Source organism: Conger conger, chromosome 2 (assembly GCF_963514075.1).
Source record: "Conger conger chromosome 2, fConCon1.1, whole genome shotgun sequence".
NCBI lineage: Eukaryota > Metazoa > Chordata > Actinopteri > Anguilliformes > Congridae > Conger > Conger conger.
Window position 1 is genome coordinate 18,480,780 of NC_083761.1, and position 17,219 is coordinate 18,497,998.

General features: G+C 41.8%; 1 protein-coding gene across 12 annotated transcripts in view; it reads right to left on the reverse strand.

The window, feature by feature from the left end:
* Window positions 1–740: 740 nt before the first annotated feature.
* The window catches only part of ebf3a (EBF transcription factor 3a), a 91,800-nt gene continuing 75,321 nt past the window's right edge, over window positions 741–17,219 (reverse strand). For 3 of the 12 annotated variants that reach the window (XM_061227111.1, XM_061227096.1, XM_061227065.1), the window contains exons 11-16: window positions 12,658–12,746; window positions 7,642–7,707; window positions 6,590–6,767; window positions 5,516–5,704; window positions 4,616–4,813; window positions 741–2,747 (exon numbers count right to left, since the gene is read on the reverse strand). In XM_061227111.1, the coding sequence (XP_061083095.1) occupies window positions 2,716–2,747; window positions 4,616–4,813; window positions 5,516–5,704; window positions 6,590–6,767; window positions 7,642–7,707; window positions 12,658–12,746 (752 nt within the window). In that variant the 3' untranslated portion in view covers window positions 741–2,715. Of the gene's footprint in view, window positions 2,748–4,615; window positions 4,814–5,503; window positions 5,705–6,589; window positions 6,768–7,641; window positions 7,708–12,657; window positions 12,747–17,219 lie in introns of all 12 variants that reach the window. The other 9 variants (XM_061227088.1, XM_061227079.1, XM_061227056.1 and 6 more) reach the window with 5 other exon arrangements.

The following is a 17,219-nucleotide window of genomic DNA, read 5'->3' on the forward strand; positions in this document are numbered from 1 at the left end:
ATGTACACATAAAACAAATTTACTGTAGTTTTCCCCAACAGTAAGTTCTACCATTCAGTGAAATCCTCAAACTGAAGTTAACAAAGCAATGAGTGCGTGGACTAATTAGTCTAAAACAGAAACCAGATTGCATTAATGATGAAATCTGCACGTTTGCTGCATGACCTTGAGTCTGTCTTACTTTAAAGGTGACTTCTTATGCCTGTTCCCCCTTTTCAGCCTTGTAGAGCTATCACCAAGCAAATGCATTGCCCATTCATCACTTATATTTGTACAGGTCCTTCCCTACCCTGTCCTCAAGAAAAAATAAAAAACTTGTGTGCAGATTGGCAAAGAGGAACATCTCTTTTAGTTCGAGCCTTAATGCTGTAGTCTGCAAAACATCACAACATGCCATTTTACAAAGGCTTCAGTGCAAAAGAAAAAGGTAAAAGGAAGAAAATAATAATAAAACAAATACATTAAAGTCATTTGCCTCAATCTGTTCATTTGGCACTGTCAGGATGAATCTCGAGAAAAAAGCAACAAGAATGGCCATGTGTATATAGCTACGATGATGCTACAGTACTTTTCTTTTGGAATTGTTACAAAATGTAGTGTACAATATATAACATTTAAATCCTGGCATTTTCTATGATACAATATAAAAAATCTAGTCTTTAAACACTTCTCAGACTTTCGTACTGGTTTGCAGAATACAGCAAAACAATTAAAAAATAATGAAAAAATAGTCCAAAAGGTGAGGGGTCACAATAGTTCTTTTTTATTTTAGTAAAAAAAATGTTTGTGCTTTTTACACCATTGATAATCCTTATGGAGCAATGATTGGCAATTGTGGTGTAAAGTTGTCATTCAAACGACAGAAAAAAAAAATACTCTCAAGAAGTCCACTGTAAAGGCATCATAAGAGCTTTTGTTTTTTTTTTTGTTTTTTTTTTGTTTTGTTTTTCTTGACAAATTTTAATAAACATTAGTGATTGATTTACGATTCCATTCCAAATTTAGATGTTTTGATTTCTGTTCCCTGTAAACACAGTTCAGCTATATGGCAAAGTCATGGGTGGCAGATCAAAATGAGTTTTTACATTCTACAAAAAAATAGAAAAGAAAAATACAACCACAAATTGAATCATTCCACCCAGGGGTGGCTTGACATGCACATTTTCTACTAGTATTATTACAGCCATGTGTCACAAACAATTTATTTGACTATACAACAAACATTTTTATTTCAAAAAAGTATTTGTTTACATAACTTAAAAATTAATATAAAAATAAACAATGAATTTGACTTTTCCTCGAAATAAAAATAAAAAGAAAATGGACGGAAAGGTCTCGACAAAGTAACAAAAATTCCAGAAATACAAACGAAAGGTATGGACATTGCAATCTATCGATACAAAAAAAGCGGATGTAGGCAATGATTCTTGGCTTAACGCTCTGTGCTGCATCACAATATCAGGCTATGACAAACAATACATACAAGATCAAATAAAATGATGGAAAGCAATATACAAAATTTCAAAGATAAATACACTATTTATAATTGATATGTTACAAAAATTCCCTTAGTGACCGCAAGTGTGTAATGTGAAAGAAAATGTTGCAATGTATAAGACTATTTTACTCCTTGCCATTTCGGAAGGAATAAAACTCTGTACTAAATATTTAAGTGGATCTGGAAAAATTCAAGACAAGTGTATAAATATTTAGCTACAACTTTGGCAAAATCACAAAAGTCTACAATCGTATAACCACATACAAAACACATCAGGGAATAAGGATCTAGAAGTAAAAGGACAACTCTCTGGTACAAGAAACATAGACTTCACAGTAGCCTAAGAATGCAATAGTATACAGTGCTAGCAAAAAGTTGAAAAACATTGCAGATCACACTTGCTTAAACAGGAAGCTCTAGCAGTGGAAGTATATTTTTTTAACCAACAGACAGTAGCGTTTATCTCTGTCAGTGTGCTTGTTGAAGGCAAGAGAAGGATTTTTGCAATATCAAAGTTACTATTTCTAACTACAATAAGTTACAAAGTTCATTTTTTAAGATGAAGTAAGCATGATAAAATCTCCCCACCTCCATCAGCCCCTCCCACAGTTTTAGTTTTATTTACTTTGTCTTTTTTTTTGTTTTGTTTTTTTTTAAATCATATATTTCTATTATTTCCAGTTCAATGGCTCACCCTTTCTTGGCCCCCTTTTATTCTAACCACAAACATAAAAACGAAAGGAAAAAAATTAATTCACATTATATCGATGCACAATTGCTGCGCATCATTTTAAGAGAAACCGGTTCAGAGGCATTTTTCATCAGTGTTTTCATCAAACGGTGCATCCACAGAGTTTCTCCCAATACAGAACAAGAACTAGACATAGCCAAGATGAAACCAGAAACGTTTATACAAAATAGGCATTTTTTCTTCGTTTTTTTTTTCTTCAAGACTGAGAAATGTGAAAATATGACAAGAAATTCAGTCAATAAAATGGAATTGTTCATGAAAGAAGTTGCTTGCATGTTAATTCATATTCATTTGAATAGGATCTTGGAAACAAAGTCTCTTTTTTTTTTCTTCTGAATAACAGAATTTGTTGTTGATTATATTCATGATTGGTGACACTGATTCGACCAGAATCTTCCATATGTACTAAATAGGTCCCATGAAGCCTGTTTTGTGAAGATCGAGGCTTGTGAGAGGCAAGTGCAGTTTACATGGGAGGGACGACCAGCCCAGACATCGCTGAAAAGGAGAAAGAGAGAGATGCATTAGTCACCTAGGCCTCAACCACATAGCACCCACTCAAAGAATAAAACAAATCCCACACACAATATCTCTTAAAATTAAGTAAGGAATGCACAAGAAGTAGTGCATTAAAACACAACCTCATTTTTCTAATGCAAAGATTTATAAGGACTGCTCTGGATGAGGGGAAAAAAGGGTGTGTAAGATGGCGGTGGGGGAAGGAGGGATGGAGGGGGTAAAGGTTGTGTGGGAGAAGGGGGGAGCAGGGTGGTAAGTGAAATGTGCTTTTCGAACAAGACATGGTAGAAAAGGCTTCACTTTTCAAAGAGGAGCATTCTGACATTTTCACCAGAAAGCATCCTGCCTCCCACACGTGTGATATTTCTCTTAGCGTTTTGTTAATGGCAAACAGTGGCCTGGCCTCCCAAGAGGCGGTCCATGCTGACAGCTGAGAAACAACACGGTCACTTCTGGTAACGTCAGATACAGCCAGCTCTCTCCCCAGTCAAGGACCAGACACCGCTCCCCCCTCCGAAATTGAAATCCTCTGCTCTTTTTCTCCCAGTGTCCTCAACGCCCCCGAAAGGCAAACCTTCCCAGTTTTGTTCATGTTTCCTTAATTGTGTTTCATCCTAATATCTGAGCGTTCATCTCGGGGCCATCCTAAGATCAAAAGCTTCACTCTGGGAGACCGTGGGCTTGGAAGTCATTAAGAGGGGTCCCACCCAAAGACTTGAGATTGATATTCGCGGTAATTTCACCCATTTGAAACAATTAGGTGTCTAGCGAAAGGGCTAGAGCGAAAACTATTTCAGTCCTTTTTCGGTTTATTTGTAACGTCATGGTTCAGATGATTTTAAGTTAGCAAAAGCCCGTGGTGACAAGGCATTCCTCATTAATTTCTGCAAACCACATATTAATAAGTGCATGCATGTAACAGCATGAACTTTAATTTCCCACTTCATTAATTCCAACATTATTAATCTTGGATGCACACACTACTGCTAAGACACGTATTCAATGCAAACAAGTCAGCCTTTCCATACAAAAATACATTGATCATCCAAAATAATTCATATTGTTGCTTCTACCATCCTGCACAGCGATTGCTATGTTTCAGTGGGTTGGCTTCAGTACAAAGCAGAAAAACTGTCTTGTATATAATATTCAATTATATATGCATTTATCTTGCAAACATGGCAGAACATGTTACATGCATGTAAACACATTTTATATATTGTCTTAACCCTGATCAGTGGTACTGTAGCTTTGCAGGGCATCTCAGAGAAACGTAGTTATGTCCACCAAGTTCATATAGTAGGAATGAATATTAATAAATGGACCCTTGCTTGAAATCAGATTCCAAGCAAATATCAGTTCAGGCAAGGATGTAGGAAAGCTCTGCATTTTCGCAACTAGCCTGGCTATGATCCATCCTCATTTACATGTTACTTCTTTTTTTACTATACAACGAGTAAATGCTGCATCAAACCATAAGTACTTTAACAGTCCCTGGAGCCTCTTAACTTCCCTTAATCATTGATGGTAAGATAAATAAATCAATAAATAAACTCTTAAACACATGCACATGCACACATGCAAGCATGCATAATGCAACCCATCTAGCCAACCATCCATTCATTCATCTCTCCAGTCACCCATATACCGACGTATGATTAATGTCGGGGCGGCCGTACGTTCGGCGTAACCTGTAACGGTTTACGTACGCGTACGGGCCCCCCACTGTTTGGAGAGGGGCCAGAGCATTTTTGGAGGGGGGGGGGGGGGGAGGGGGGGTAGAAGTGGAGGGGAGTCGAGGTAGAAGACGTCTGCGTTTGGAGGTAAAAGGAGGGCGCGTGGCTCACCTTGAAGTCCATTGCCATTTGCACTGGTGCAAGAGGGAGGCGGGGAGGCTTGTGGCCTGACAACGGGAGCGAAGGCGCTCTTTTGTTTCACTGCAGAGATGACATTGGCAGGTGAGAATGAGAAAATGCCGTGCGTGCTGCTACAGTTTGAAGATAGGCTGACCGAAGAGGCTGCCATGGTGGGGCTCGACGGTACTACTGCAATAAAGCAAAAATAAGCACCACTCAGAGAGGAGTTCACGGCAATTCAAAATTCAAAAAAAGTATTTTATTTATTCTTACGTATTTTAATCAGGCCTTGCCTCTTTGTTGATTAGAACAAAAATGTAATAATAATAATAATAATAATAATAATAATAATAAAGTAAATAAATGTAAATAAAATTTGGATGGGGAGGGAAGGAAATAATAATGATGTATATGAGTGTGTGTGTATATATAAATGTATATATATATTTATATATATATAAATATATATATATATAGAAAAAAGAAAAAAGGCAATAAAATCATTGGTGTTGGGAGAGGGGAGTGAAATGTCCTGCCATGGCCACTCTCTGGATAATAGGTTTTGTATTGGACTCTGATTGTGAAACATATCCGGGGCAAAACTCATTGCAAAAAAATATATAAATATAGATTTTTTTTCTTTTCCACCGTTTCAGTGACATGTTCCAGATTTACTCTTTTTTTTTTTTTGCCTTTTGGAAAAAAATATTGGATTTATTTGTTCCAGATTTGAAATTTTCTGAGCAGGGTGTGTTCAGCCTCCAGAGTCACCCCTCCTTTTATCCAGTAGCACACATTCCCAAAATATCAAAACAACAAAAGAGAGAACTGAGAAAACGAGGCGCTTTTCAGGTGCGGGAGAATCGGGAGGTGTATTACCTTGATACTTACTGCCGTAGGGGGAGTTGGCCGAGGACCCGTTGAGGAATCCTGGGGAACTGGGCACCCCCAGGTTGGGCATTCCCGCGTTCCCGTACCCGTTCATGCTGTTGCTTACTGTGTTGTAGTTGGACTGCTGGGGGGTGCTGCTGGGCACGTACCCGCGTGGAGAGACGCTGCTGGTGTTGCGGCTGTATCCCACTGTCAGAAGAGGGGCAGAGAGCTCCTTTCAGACAGCTGTTGCGCGAGTTAAACCCCAAGGAAAGTGTTTGGTTGGCCGGTTAGCATTGTGACCGTTGGTCAGACCGTGGCCGTGTTCGAAACCACATACTAGCTTACAACTTTCAGCCTGATTTTCATTGAAATTTTGTACGAGTAGTATGCTAAGTATGGGGTTTCGAACACAGCCCATTTCTAAACCGATTTTGTGCAGGTCATTGTTGTCCAACTAAACACTTTCTCTAGGTTCTTTACAGTTGCTAATACCACCTGCTAGTATCAGCACATCCTTTTAAACTCAACACATAAACATACGCATATGTATGCTAATCAAAAATAGAAGAGAAGACAAAAGGAAACCTGCCTTTGTTTTTATTCATCTTTTTTCTTACTTTACAACACACCATGCTCTACAGCATCTGCCTGCCTGCATCCCTGAAGCCAGCGGGCAGCTAATATACCAGACCCATGTGCGATTCTACGTGTCAGAGTTTAGGTTCGGTGACACGTATTCGCGCAGCGAACACACATACGTACAAACGTACGAGTGTTCGGTGCGCACGCGCACGTCTGACGTTGAAAAGCCAGAGAGAAAAATTTCCTTTGAACCTGACCTTAGCGGCGGCAACAAAGAACAGATGTAAAACTATTATCAGCTCTGCCGTTAAGTGAATACCAGGAACGGTCACTCACCGCCAAGTAAACAGTGGAGGCAGCGACAGTGTCAGGCAACCTCCTGGGAGATTAATTAGAGGCAGCCAGGGAAGATATAGCCGCGGCCAGGAAAGTGAGTGCCGGCCAGGTAATATTGAAGGGTAAGGTAGATTAGCTGCTGCGCGAAGCTTATCTGCTCTCATAGTTACATACCCTGGTCATTACCCTGAGATGTCTCTGAGACATTGACTGCTAGCTGGCTGCTGAAGGAGTTTACTCCCATCATGCCTCCGTGGGACGCGGTGTTGGCCAGGGACGGGATCTGGTTGTGATTGCGGGGTACGCTGTACAGGGCCTCTGCGATGTCGGCCGCCCTCTTCAGAATAATCTCCTGGAAGGAAGGAAGGAAGGAGCGGGGGAGGACCCGGCGTTATTAACACAGTGGTACTCCTGCTCTGTTCTGCACTCCACACCGCTGGGCTGACCAGTGCGGATGGGCTCTGTTGCAATTCGTTTAGACAGATTGGGAAATAATACGCTTCTGGTGTTATCATCATGAATAATGATGTATTCTGGGGGGTTTTTTGCTTCTTGTTGTAAGACATATATAGAACTTTGTTGTGGACCACAATTTCATTGCAGTAAATGCCAGGAATTAGTTCTATGATATATAAATAGAAATGACTATGAAATTGTATGTTGATACACATGGTACACTATATATACACATAAATATATACTCAGCCATGAATTGTATCACTCTAAATGTTCCTAAAACCAAGCTATAATTCCCTGTATCAACACTACATTGGTGCAACATTATGCTAGCAGAATTAGTAATGAAAAAAAACAAAAAAAAAACGGTAATTATATTTGAATTTACATAGCCCTATATTTGAGCAGCTCTGCTCCGTAGATTTATTCAGGAATTTGCACCGAGTACGGAATCTTTTGGACCCCGTTCAAGGTTATTCTCTCATTTGAGTGGGTGCACGCGTGTGCGTTTTGAGTGATTAACTCCTCTCTCAGATGTGTGCAGTGGCCAGGAATGGATCTGGGAAAGGACTAAACTGCTTTCCAAGAGCAATGACACCGTAGCCCAGCACAATGGCCTGAAGCTAGCTTTGAAATGTACAAAGTGGGGGGGTGGGGGGGGGGGGTACCGGGCAGGGAAATGTGCTGATTTAATTACTCCGTGTGTACACAAAAGAGGCCGGTTTGCGGGCGTCCGCACAGATGCCTGTGCAGAAGCGCGGGGCCTTTACCTGGTTGTTGTGGGGCATTCCGTACAGAGCCTCCACAAGGTCAGCAGCTCTCTTGAGTAGCACCTCCTGCAAGTGCAACAACATGAACGCAAATGAATCACCTGGCCAAAAGGCACCTTCTTTTTAAATGGGAATAAAAATAGCTGTTCAACAGCAGCAACAGCAATACTACTAGCACTAATAATAATAATTATAATAATAATAATTGTCATCATCATCTCTGCGCTAGCAATGATGTCATCCTCCTCAGCGTAATTTGGCAACGTTCATTTTCCCCCGCTCAGTTACACCTCTTAAAATTTTACAAACACGCAAAATGGCTTCGCTGTTTGCCAGCTTTAATGGTAAATGAGTAAAAATAAGTGCTTCAGTTTTAATGATGTCGCCTTGTGGGTATTAAACAAACAAACACACGGATGAGATATGAAAGGCGCAGGCTCTGCATTTGGCAGCTAATTCCTTGCACTTTAGTGGCGAAGAACAATGAGTAATTTTCCATATCTTAATTAAACTGGCAGAGTCCTTAAAGACAACATCTCACCCCTAATTCATGGCCCAAATTTGCAAGAGAGTTCAATGCTTATTTCTCTTTCTTCTGAACAATAAAGTGAATTAGCTTGGGTTAATCTAGTTCTTTCATAATGACATTAAGAAATTTTTCAATTAACCTCTTTCACTGCCTGTTGCAAAGGACTTCATAAATGACTTCCTACCCAACGAATGCTGACTATCTGTGCCCAGGGACATGAATGCACTGAATTCTGTCTTATCCATGTCTTCATGCTTCTTACTTTTTCTGACAGCGCAGATTAGCGTATTGCCAAGTTCTCTTCCAAATTTCAGAAAAGACAGAATTCCAGTGCTGCTTTGCTCATGATCATCCTAGTTTTATATCAGCTATATTGAGACACCTCTCTTGCACTGCTCGATACAGTCCTGAATCTCCACAAGTTAATTTTGTTTTCCCAACCAAAAACCTGTAAGTAAGATGTAGAGCTATGCAGGGATATCTACTATCCAAGCAAAAGTCAGTTGATCTCTGTCTCTTCAACAAACACCACCTCTATACGGATAGACAGAATGGGCCTATATCATCAGTCCTATTCACTCTCAGTAATGGTCTCCATCAGCCGGAGTGGGATCTGACATGCTGAGAAGTGTACCATAATATTAGGGACCCTATTTTATGCATGTGTGGTTTCCATTGCACAGGCTCCTGAAATGCATGTTAAGACACGATCTCGGTCGTTGATACGCCTTTTATAGAGACGCGGACGCTTCAAACGCCGGCTCTTTAGATTTAGCCGGCGTTAACTGAGAGAGGGATAACTGTAGAGCCTGAAGCATGGCTCAATGGATCTTTCATTCCTAAAAGCATCTCTTCCCGGATCCTATATTTATCAAGATTAATCACTGCAGACGCCACTTCAGGCTCGCGCCATACGTTCACAGAAAACAGCATTTAATCCCAAAAGTTGCCGGATGGATGGCTCTTAAAATGGGCCTTTACCTCTGAAATTGGTGTCTATGCTTGATGTTGCGTGCATCTAGTTTGCATACAAATAAAGAATTAGACTTGTCATGAAGCAGGTACAATCAATGAACAGCCCAGCTGTCTTAATCCGGTCTCACCAGACAGAGTGGCGCTCTCTGAGTGAGATAAAGTGTTTTCCTGAGGTGTTAATAATTACTCATAATCTCTTCCATCATATCGCAAGACTTTTTACATGCCTTTCAATTTTGAGCAACGATTAAAGCAATTAAGACTGTCATATTCGCGAGCTATTTTTCATTTGGGGGAAATACCCTCGCCCTCCTTGTCCATATGGTACTTTGCGAAGGCGACATAAGGATAGTTTAAGAAAATTACGTCGCCTCTCATCCTTAATCTGCTATCCAGAGCGCGGTGTCTTAACTAATGAACCCAACTTACCGGGCTGCGCTTAAGTGGTGGTCTAGTCGAATGGAAAGACGATGGATAGCGCGACCCAATCAGTCAAGGATGCTTTGAACAAGCTTGTTTTGTTCCAATATGCCCTCCTCACGCATAGAGACTCGCACGTTGAATACGATTACCGCGGAATTGTGTTTGAGAAGCATTTCAATGTAAATTTCCGAGCCACAACGATAAGTGTAATTGACTCTCTCTTTTTTTTTCTTTTTTTTTTTGCAGGGGCATAACAGACTTCAGGTTAAACTGAAACTATTAAAACCCGAGATGAGTTGTTATTATAATAACAGTGTTATTATTACAAGTGTTCATCATTAGGCCTGTGGACGAACAGCGATTTAAACACTCCTGATTATTCACATTCTCCCATCACCTAGAACAGCATACATCATCACAATTAAAAAAAGAAAAGTAACCAAGGTGATGTGACTTCAGGTGCTAATGTCATTAAAAAACTGTAAAGCAATTATTCTGTTAGTATTTGCCTGGGGTTATGAATACATTGAGAGCTACGGAGCCAATAGATGTAGCTACTTCAAAAAGCAGAGAGAAGAAGATGAATTTTAATGCATGGGTAATTGCTCGACATGAATGCATTTCTAATAATTTTTCTTGTATATTAGACAAAAAAAGGAAGCTGAATACATTTGTGTTTGCTGAATGAAACACGCATGCTGAGACAGACATTTTAACACACACACATACAAACAGGCTCACACACCACAATGTGAGGAAGTCTATGCAAAATTAATTCTGTGCTAAAGTAAAATCCCATTTCTACTATATATGTAGTAATAAATATAATTTTCCAGGGCGTAAGTGAACGTATAAGGTGTAATCTGATTCTCATCCTTCTATTTTCTCTTTGCATGTGCTGGGGAATATATTACAATTGTTTTAAAACAAGACCTAAAAAGAATGAGAATTGGAGAGTCCCCCTTCCAATCTCCTCTCTTATCACATGAGCGCTCGTAGTTATTGCCTTTATATACACACTGGATTGTGGTATAATGCGCCTATTTAAGCCCCTCCCACTGGATCAGCCAGTAATTTTTGATGTTGTCTAAAATTAGGAGGTAAACTTCAATTCAGACCAACTCCTTGTCTGTGTAGCAACATTATTAGTGTATGTCCAAAGCAATACGTGCTTACCATATTGGCTTTCTGTCACACCACAATTACCCATCAAACCCTATGCATTACGGTTCCTCTGAAAAAAAAAATGCTGCAGAAATCAATATTGTGGTAATATTATCAACTGGAGGGTGAAGTCATGGGACCGGGGTGGGGGGAAGAGACACTCAGACGCTTGGGCTTATTGCTAACACACATTTTACATTCCCCAGTCCTTATTACAGAGTTGCCTCACCCAACGACGCCTAATGCCGATTTTCTGTATTCTGTTCCTCCGCTCATTCGACGTATATGTAAGGGTCAATTGCTGTTTTACCGGGAGCGCGATTTGACCCCGGCAAACCCAGCTCAGACGGCTGGCTTAATAATGATGAATCGCTAGGCGTTCACATTTACATGCCGCCCAACTCCGCATTTGGGTCCATTAGAAACAAAATAAAATATTTATGTTGTTTATCGAAACCGCTGGATTCCGTCTTTCCGCTATAGTGTCGTACGAAGATTGAGCAACGCTGCCTTACCTGGATTTTTGATAAGCAAATACAATTTTGTTTTATTTTATTCAAAATATTTGCTTTTGATTTCAATTTTTTCTTTATTTAACCTACAATATTGAGACATACAGTATGAGATTGGTAGACATGGAAGCGAAAGGGACTAAGGCCAGCTTGGCTGCTGTATCTTTTTGTATGGACTCCGGGTAGTTTAAGGCAATTCATTGGAACAAGATTTTCTGTCAAGATATTGCTATCTACTGAAAAAAAAATGAGGGTAACCGAAACATATCATGTACTGAACATTAGCTATCTTGGGGAGGAGATTTTCAGTCTAGTTCCCATCAAAGATTATCTTCGCTGTTCAGTTAGCCTTTTTATAAATTACACAGTGGAAGTTCATGATATTGTACCATGCATGCTGGGCCTTGATAGATATTTGTGTTATTTTACATTATTAAACATCAGAGGTGGTCAGCTCTTACTGAGAGCCCGGGATGCCTGTGGAAACTAATCAGTCATAATATCACCCAGAACGTCCTCCGCTCTGCATGTTTCAAATAAGAAATTAGCCGCTTTTCTATTAGCGGGGTACAGTCATAGATTATATCAAAGGAATATGAAAATACTGAATCAAAGAATCACCAAAAAAGGAGGGAAAAAATATAAGCATGGCTTATCTTTCATGTTGCACATCAAAACAACGGGCCTGTGATATGTGTCACCAGCCTGGGAACCGGAGGCAAACTGCTTCTTTGTGGAATTCAAATGAAAAAAAAAAGACCCTGTAGATATTAATGTGTGGACTTCCTTTATTAACCCGCTAAGACAAGGACTTATAACGAAAGCTTTGTAAACAAAAGATTAAACTGGATCTAGCTTTGGAAAATGAAAGGAAAACAAGAGGGCCGTAATCAGAGATCAGAAAGGGTCTGCTTAGATTACAATCACCACAGCCTACTGGAGTGGAAAATGTTTAATTGAACTATTTCGCCACACAGAAAGTTTACGTTTCTCCCCCAGAATCCAAAACAATGCCCCGTATTGGGAAGGCATTGTGTGTGTGTGTGTGTGTGTGTGTGTGTGTGTGTGTGTGCCCGCGTGTGTGTACATGTTTGTGTGTCTCTATCCCCCTCTGTGCAATTGCCTCTGAGTGATTGAATAATGATGACTTGCCAAAGAAGATTGCATGCTCTACCTCATCTGAGCAGTGATTTTTACAATTCGTGTCACAATTTATACAAGGTTTGGAATAAATGGAGAAGTTCCCTCCCCCACTGTCTCTCTCTCTCTCTCTCTTTCTCTCTCTCTCTCTCTCTATCTCTCTCTCTCTCCCTCTCTCTCCCTCTCTTTCTCTCTCTTTCTCTTTCTCTCTCCCACTCTCTCACTCTCACACACACACACACACTCACACTCACAAACACTGTGGATACTGACCTTAGGTAACCTTTCTGGATCACCTGGATGCCTCGGAATGACCTTCTGTAACCTCTGGAAGCCATAGTCAATAGTTGGCTCATTCAAAGCTGGAAAAAAAACAAAAAAAACATTAGTCTGGCACTATTATTTGATTATTTGCATCTCATGTTTTCATGTGAAAAATTAGACGTTTAAAAACCATAGGTTTTTATTCAATAAATTACTTATGAATAATTGACCACTTCTGAATTCTGCCAGGGTTAAGTTTATTTCGAGCAAACATTCCTGGAAACTGTTTTACACAGAACAAAAATGCATTTTTTTAAAGAAAAACGGTGAAATGGAACCACACAAGCAATATTTGATCAAATAAATTCTACGGGTTAGTCAATACATTATAAATGAACCTGATACCAAGGCAGCTTGCTTGGTCTTCAGGCCATATGCGGCAATCAAGCCTGTCACCGACTGATGTCTGCATCGCAAACCACTTTCTGTACAGTCTGTAGGATTTATGGGAAACCAGCAATGATGACATATGTCTGGCTATAGCCCGTCTCAGATTTATCCCTGTGTTCGTTTTTTTTCCCCCGGCATATTGCCCGAGAACAGACTAGGCAGGAGGAGCACTTAATCTTGCAAAGCTTTAATAATCTGTGAATGGCTGTCCGCAAACTGCCGTGGAGTACTATCATTCTACAGCCGAGCCGTGCTATCCTTGTGAAATTGCGGGCCACAAACAGTAATTAATCTTTCTTTCTCTTTTTTTTCTGCTCGATTCTTTTTCCTCCTCAAATTGTAATTTTGAGTTTGAGCCGGACCGTGTTGTCCATCAACGGAAACGCGGAGGTCGGTCGTGCGACCTGCCATCTTAATCTGGGTAATTTTGGGTAAAGCTACCCGTGCTGTGTTTAATAAACTCAAAACGATATGACATAGCCATGCCACAGCTCAAAACAGAGAGGGAAGCATGTAGGGGCATGGTGTAAACCTATAAAAAAATACAAATAAATAAAAACTTATTAAAGGAGCATTACCGCCTGATGCAGATATCATTTTCAATAGAGTGACTCTGCAGAGTGCGGTGCTGCATAAATCAATGGCTTTTTTTCCCAGAGACTAATAAGAACTGCCTCCATCTATTCATTACTCAGCCTGCAATTTAGGCTATCACTCATTACTCAGCATGTAATTTCACCATTAACACCATACAGTTCACTGGCTTTGCTGAATGCAAGCGAACATGAAGGGTTGTGGCAGGCGTGCAGACGGCACCACTGTGTGAGAGAGAGGGAGGGAGGGAGAGAGAGAGGGAGAGAGAGGGAGGAAGATAGAGAGAGAGGGATTGAGAGAGAGAAGGAGAGAGGGAGGAAGATAGAGAGAGGTAGAGAGAGAGGAAGATATATGGAGAGAGGGAGGAATATAGAGAGAGAGAGGGATTGAGAGAGAGAAAGAGAGAGGTAGAGAGGGAGATAGAGAGAGAGGTAGAGAGAGATAAAGAGAGGGAGAGGGAGAGGGAGGAAGATAGAGAGAGGGAGGAAGGAATACACCCCTCTCCAAAAAGAATAAATATTATAATTGGCTGACTTTATGATCAAGTGGCACAATTACGTGTACAGACACGGACAGCGCCACGCAGGTAATCGATGCAGGGCTGCACGCGACCGGCAGCAGAACCCGAAGGCCACGCCGCGGCTTGACGTGCCGTCGCGCATCCAGGAAAGAGCGCGCCTCCGCCACGCAGGAATGCCAAGTGAGACATTTTCTTGTTAATAAAGCATTGATCCGACGTGTATTGATTTTACATGACACGGCTTTCTCTCGGATTCTGCTGTTTTTTTGCGTCCCCCCCCCCCCCTTACCCCTCCCCCCCCCTCTGAGCGAGAGCGGCGAGGGTGGGCTTGTCGCCTCGGCGTCCTGTGACACGGCCAAATTTCTAACGTGGTGGGATGTAAATTCCGTATGTGCGAAACCGCTTCATAATCAGACCATTAATCATCACGGGCTGTCAGCATTGTCTTTCAGGACAATTCGTCATGTCTTGGGCCCGGGTTTACGCAAACGTGTCAGACCCAACGCACCGCGTGCGGAGGGGACCCGGGTCTCGCCCGGAGGACGGTCTCTGAAAGACCCGCACACACACGCACACACACACACACACACACACACAAACACAGACGTACCCAAACACGCGTGCACATAGCAACGTGTTGCTTTCCCATCTATTATCGAAGCTCTGATCATTAAAACTATATGGGCTTAATGAATTTCGCCTGATGAGGCTCGGTCAGGGAGAGACAACTGCTCTCCTGTTATTGATTCCAAGCAAATGCGTTGGATGGAGAGGTGATAGAACTGCTCGTTAGCATTAAACATCCTCTTGGCTTTTCATAAGAGAGCTCTTTCATTGTTCAGTAAAGGAAATACTAAGGTGGATTATATAATGCAAACAATGCTGCTGCTACCACAGTTTCTACTGCTAGCCTGATAATAATGAATTGTTGGTTGAACATCTATGTTTAACAGCCTTTTTGTCGTTGTGAATGGTATAAATAAAATTGACTCTTATTGTATTAGTCAGAGCTGTGACAGGGACTCAAATGGAAGAGGGAGAGAGAATGAATGAGAGTAACTGAGAGAGTGAGAGAGATGGAGTGAATGAAAGAGAAAAAAGAGAGAGAATAGGGAGTGATATGAGCACAGGGAGGGTTTCAGAGTGGGGGGGCTTGTGTAAAGGGGGGGGGGGTGAAGTAACTCCACTTTCCTCTCTGCCTCTCTCCCTCTTTCAAATGACAGCTGGGCAATATGCATAACAGATTGACTAATAACAGACTAAATCCAGCCTGAATCTCACCCCCCCCCCTCCCCCTCCCCCGCCCGCTTCCCCCTCGAACCTCTAACCGCCACGGCCCTGAGCCCCGCGAACAGCGCTGACTGACACAAGATCTATCACCCCGTTGCCCCGGCGAAAACAAGGGCCGAGGGGAGGGGGCTTCACTGGCAGGGCGCTCTTCTACCGGGGAAACACGAAACCTCCAGCGCTCTTCCCATAAATCCCGGCCTCGCCGGGGTCCCCGGGCCAGGGGGCCGGGAAAGGCAGGACGAGGCTCCGACACGTCCCGTTCACAGCTCTCCCAGCCCCGGCCAATCAATACCACTTTCCTGTTTTAGAACCGGGTAATTATGAGGTGGAGAGATTGTCTGACCTTTCACCTGCACTGCATTACTTTGCTGATATTAAGATAAATTGCCTGATTTTGGGTAAACATATGCTGCAATTCAAACTGTCAGCACCGGTTTGCTCAGGGATAATTTGTATTGATCTCCCGGCTTCTTCCCAATTTTGCTTACTGACCTCACGGATAATTAGAGGAGGAACCAGTGGAGAGGCCGCGCCGGCGGAGATGAGAGGGAGAAGGAGGAAGAGAGCGAATGCGAGACGATAATGCCCTTTTTTCATCATCTCGACTCGGAAACCTCGCGTCTGTCAGCCGGCGTGCCGGCTACGGCTCCGTCCGCCCCGGTTTTCTCCCTGCCCTGGCGAGCTGATGCTACGTCAGGCTCGCTCTTCCATCATAGGTCCGTGCCTTTAGCTCTCAAACCAGCGCATCTCTTTTCAGGAACTCGACCTGCCGTAATTCATGTCAAACCGCAATTGAAACCGCGGTTAGCATGTTCTGGTAGCGGTTAGCATGCTGTTTTTTTTTTCTTTTTTAGATTTGTATGCTGAAGTACATGAGTATTCATCCAAAAAAGTTATTTATTTATTTATTTGTTATACGGAGAGTACTTAATACATTGAAAATGTGGGAGGGGTTGTTGCAAGCTTGGGGGTAGTGTTGACTGTTGCTGGGGGAGGGACTTAATACATTCCTTGGGGAAGGCTTGATCATATTACAGGGGGAGGGGGTTATTATGTTGCTGAAGTAGAGTAGAGTAGAGAGTCTGTTTTGGAGAGGGAGGAGATTATTATGTTGCATGGGGAGGGTTTAGCAAAGAATATAATTTGTAAATTGGCAAAAGAAAATAATTTAGCTGTTTACACAAGACACCAGGTAAGGTAATATGTCCCAGCTAACACAACATTCTCACAATGTTGCTGCCATGTACTGGCAATGTGATAACATTGACACAACATTCCAGGAACTTTGCGAGAACATTTAGCTATTAGCTGGGTAAGTTCTTCACTTTGATGAAATGCATTATCCTTATCCTTACAGTTTAAACGCGTCATGTTTCTTAGTTCACTTGCAATGAAGCGCTTTGCTATGAAGTGAAGAGCTTTTTCTTCTAGAAAGGGAAATAGAGAGACACATACGCACACTGCAGAAGAATATGAATGAATAAAGACATGAAAAGAGCTCGTCATAATATGTGTCATATGAGGCAAAAGATCTGACAGGCCCCTGAAAGGAACAGATAGGTTGATATCAGGTACAGGTCAATATCCACACAGGGTCTTACCGGCAAGCACTCACATGACCGAACACACGCGATGCTAAGCTCGCAGACACAGCCCGGAGCTCAAACACGGATACATTTTTAAGCGGGCAGGAGAGCAGACGAGTTAATCTTAATCG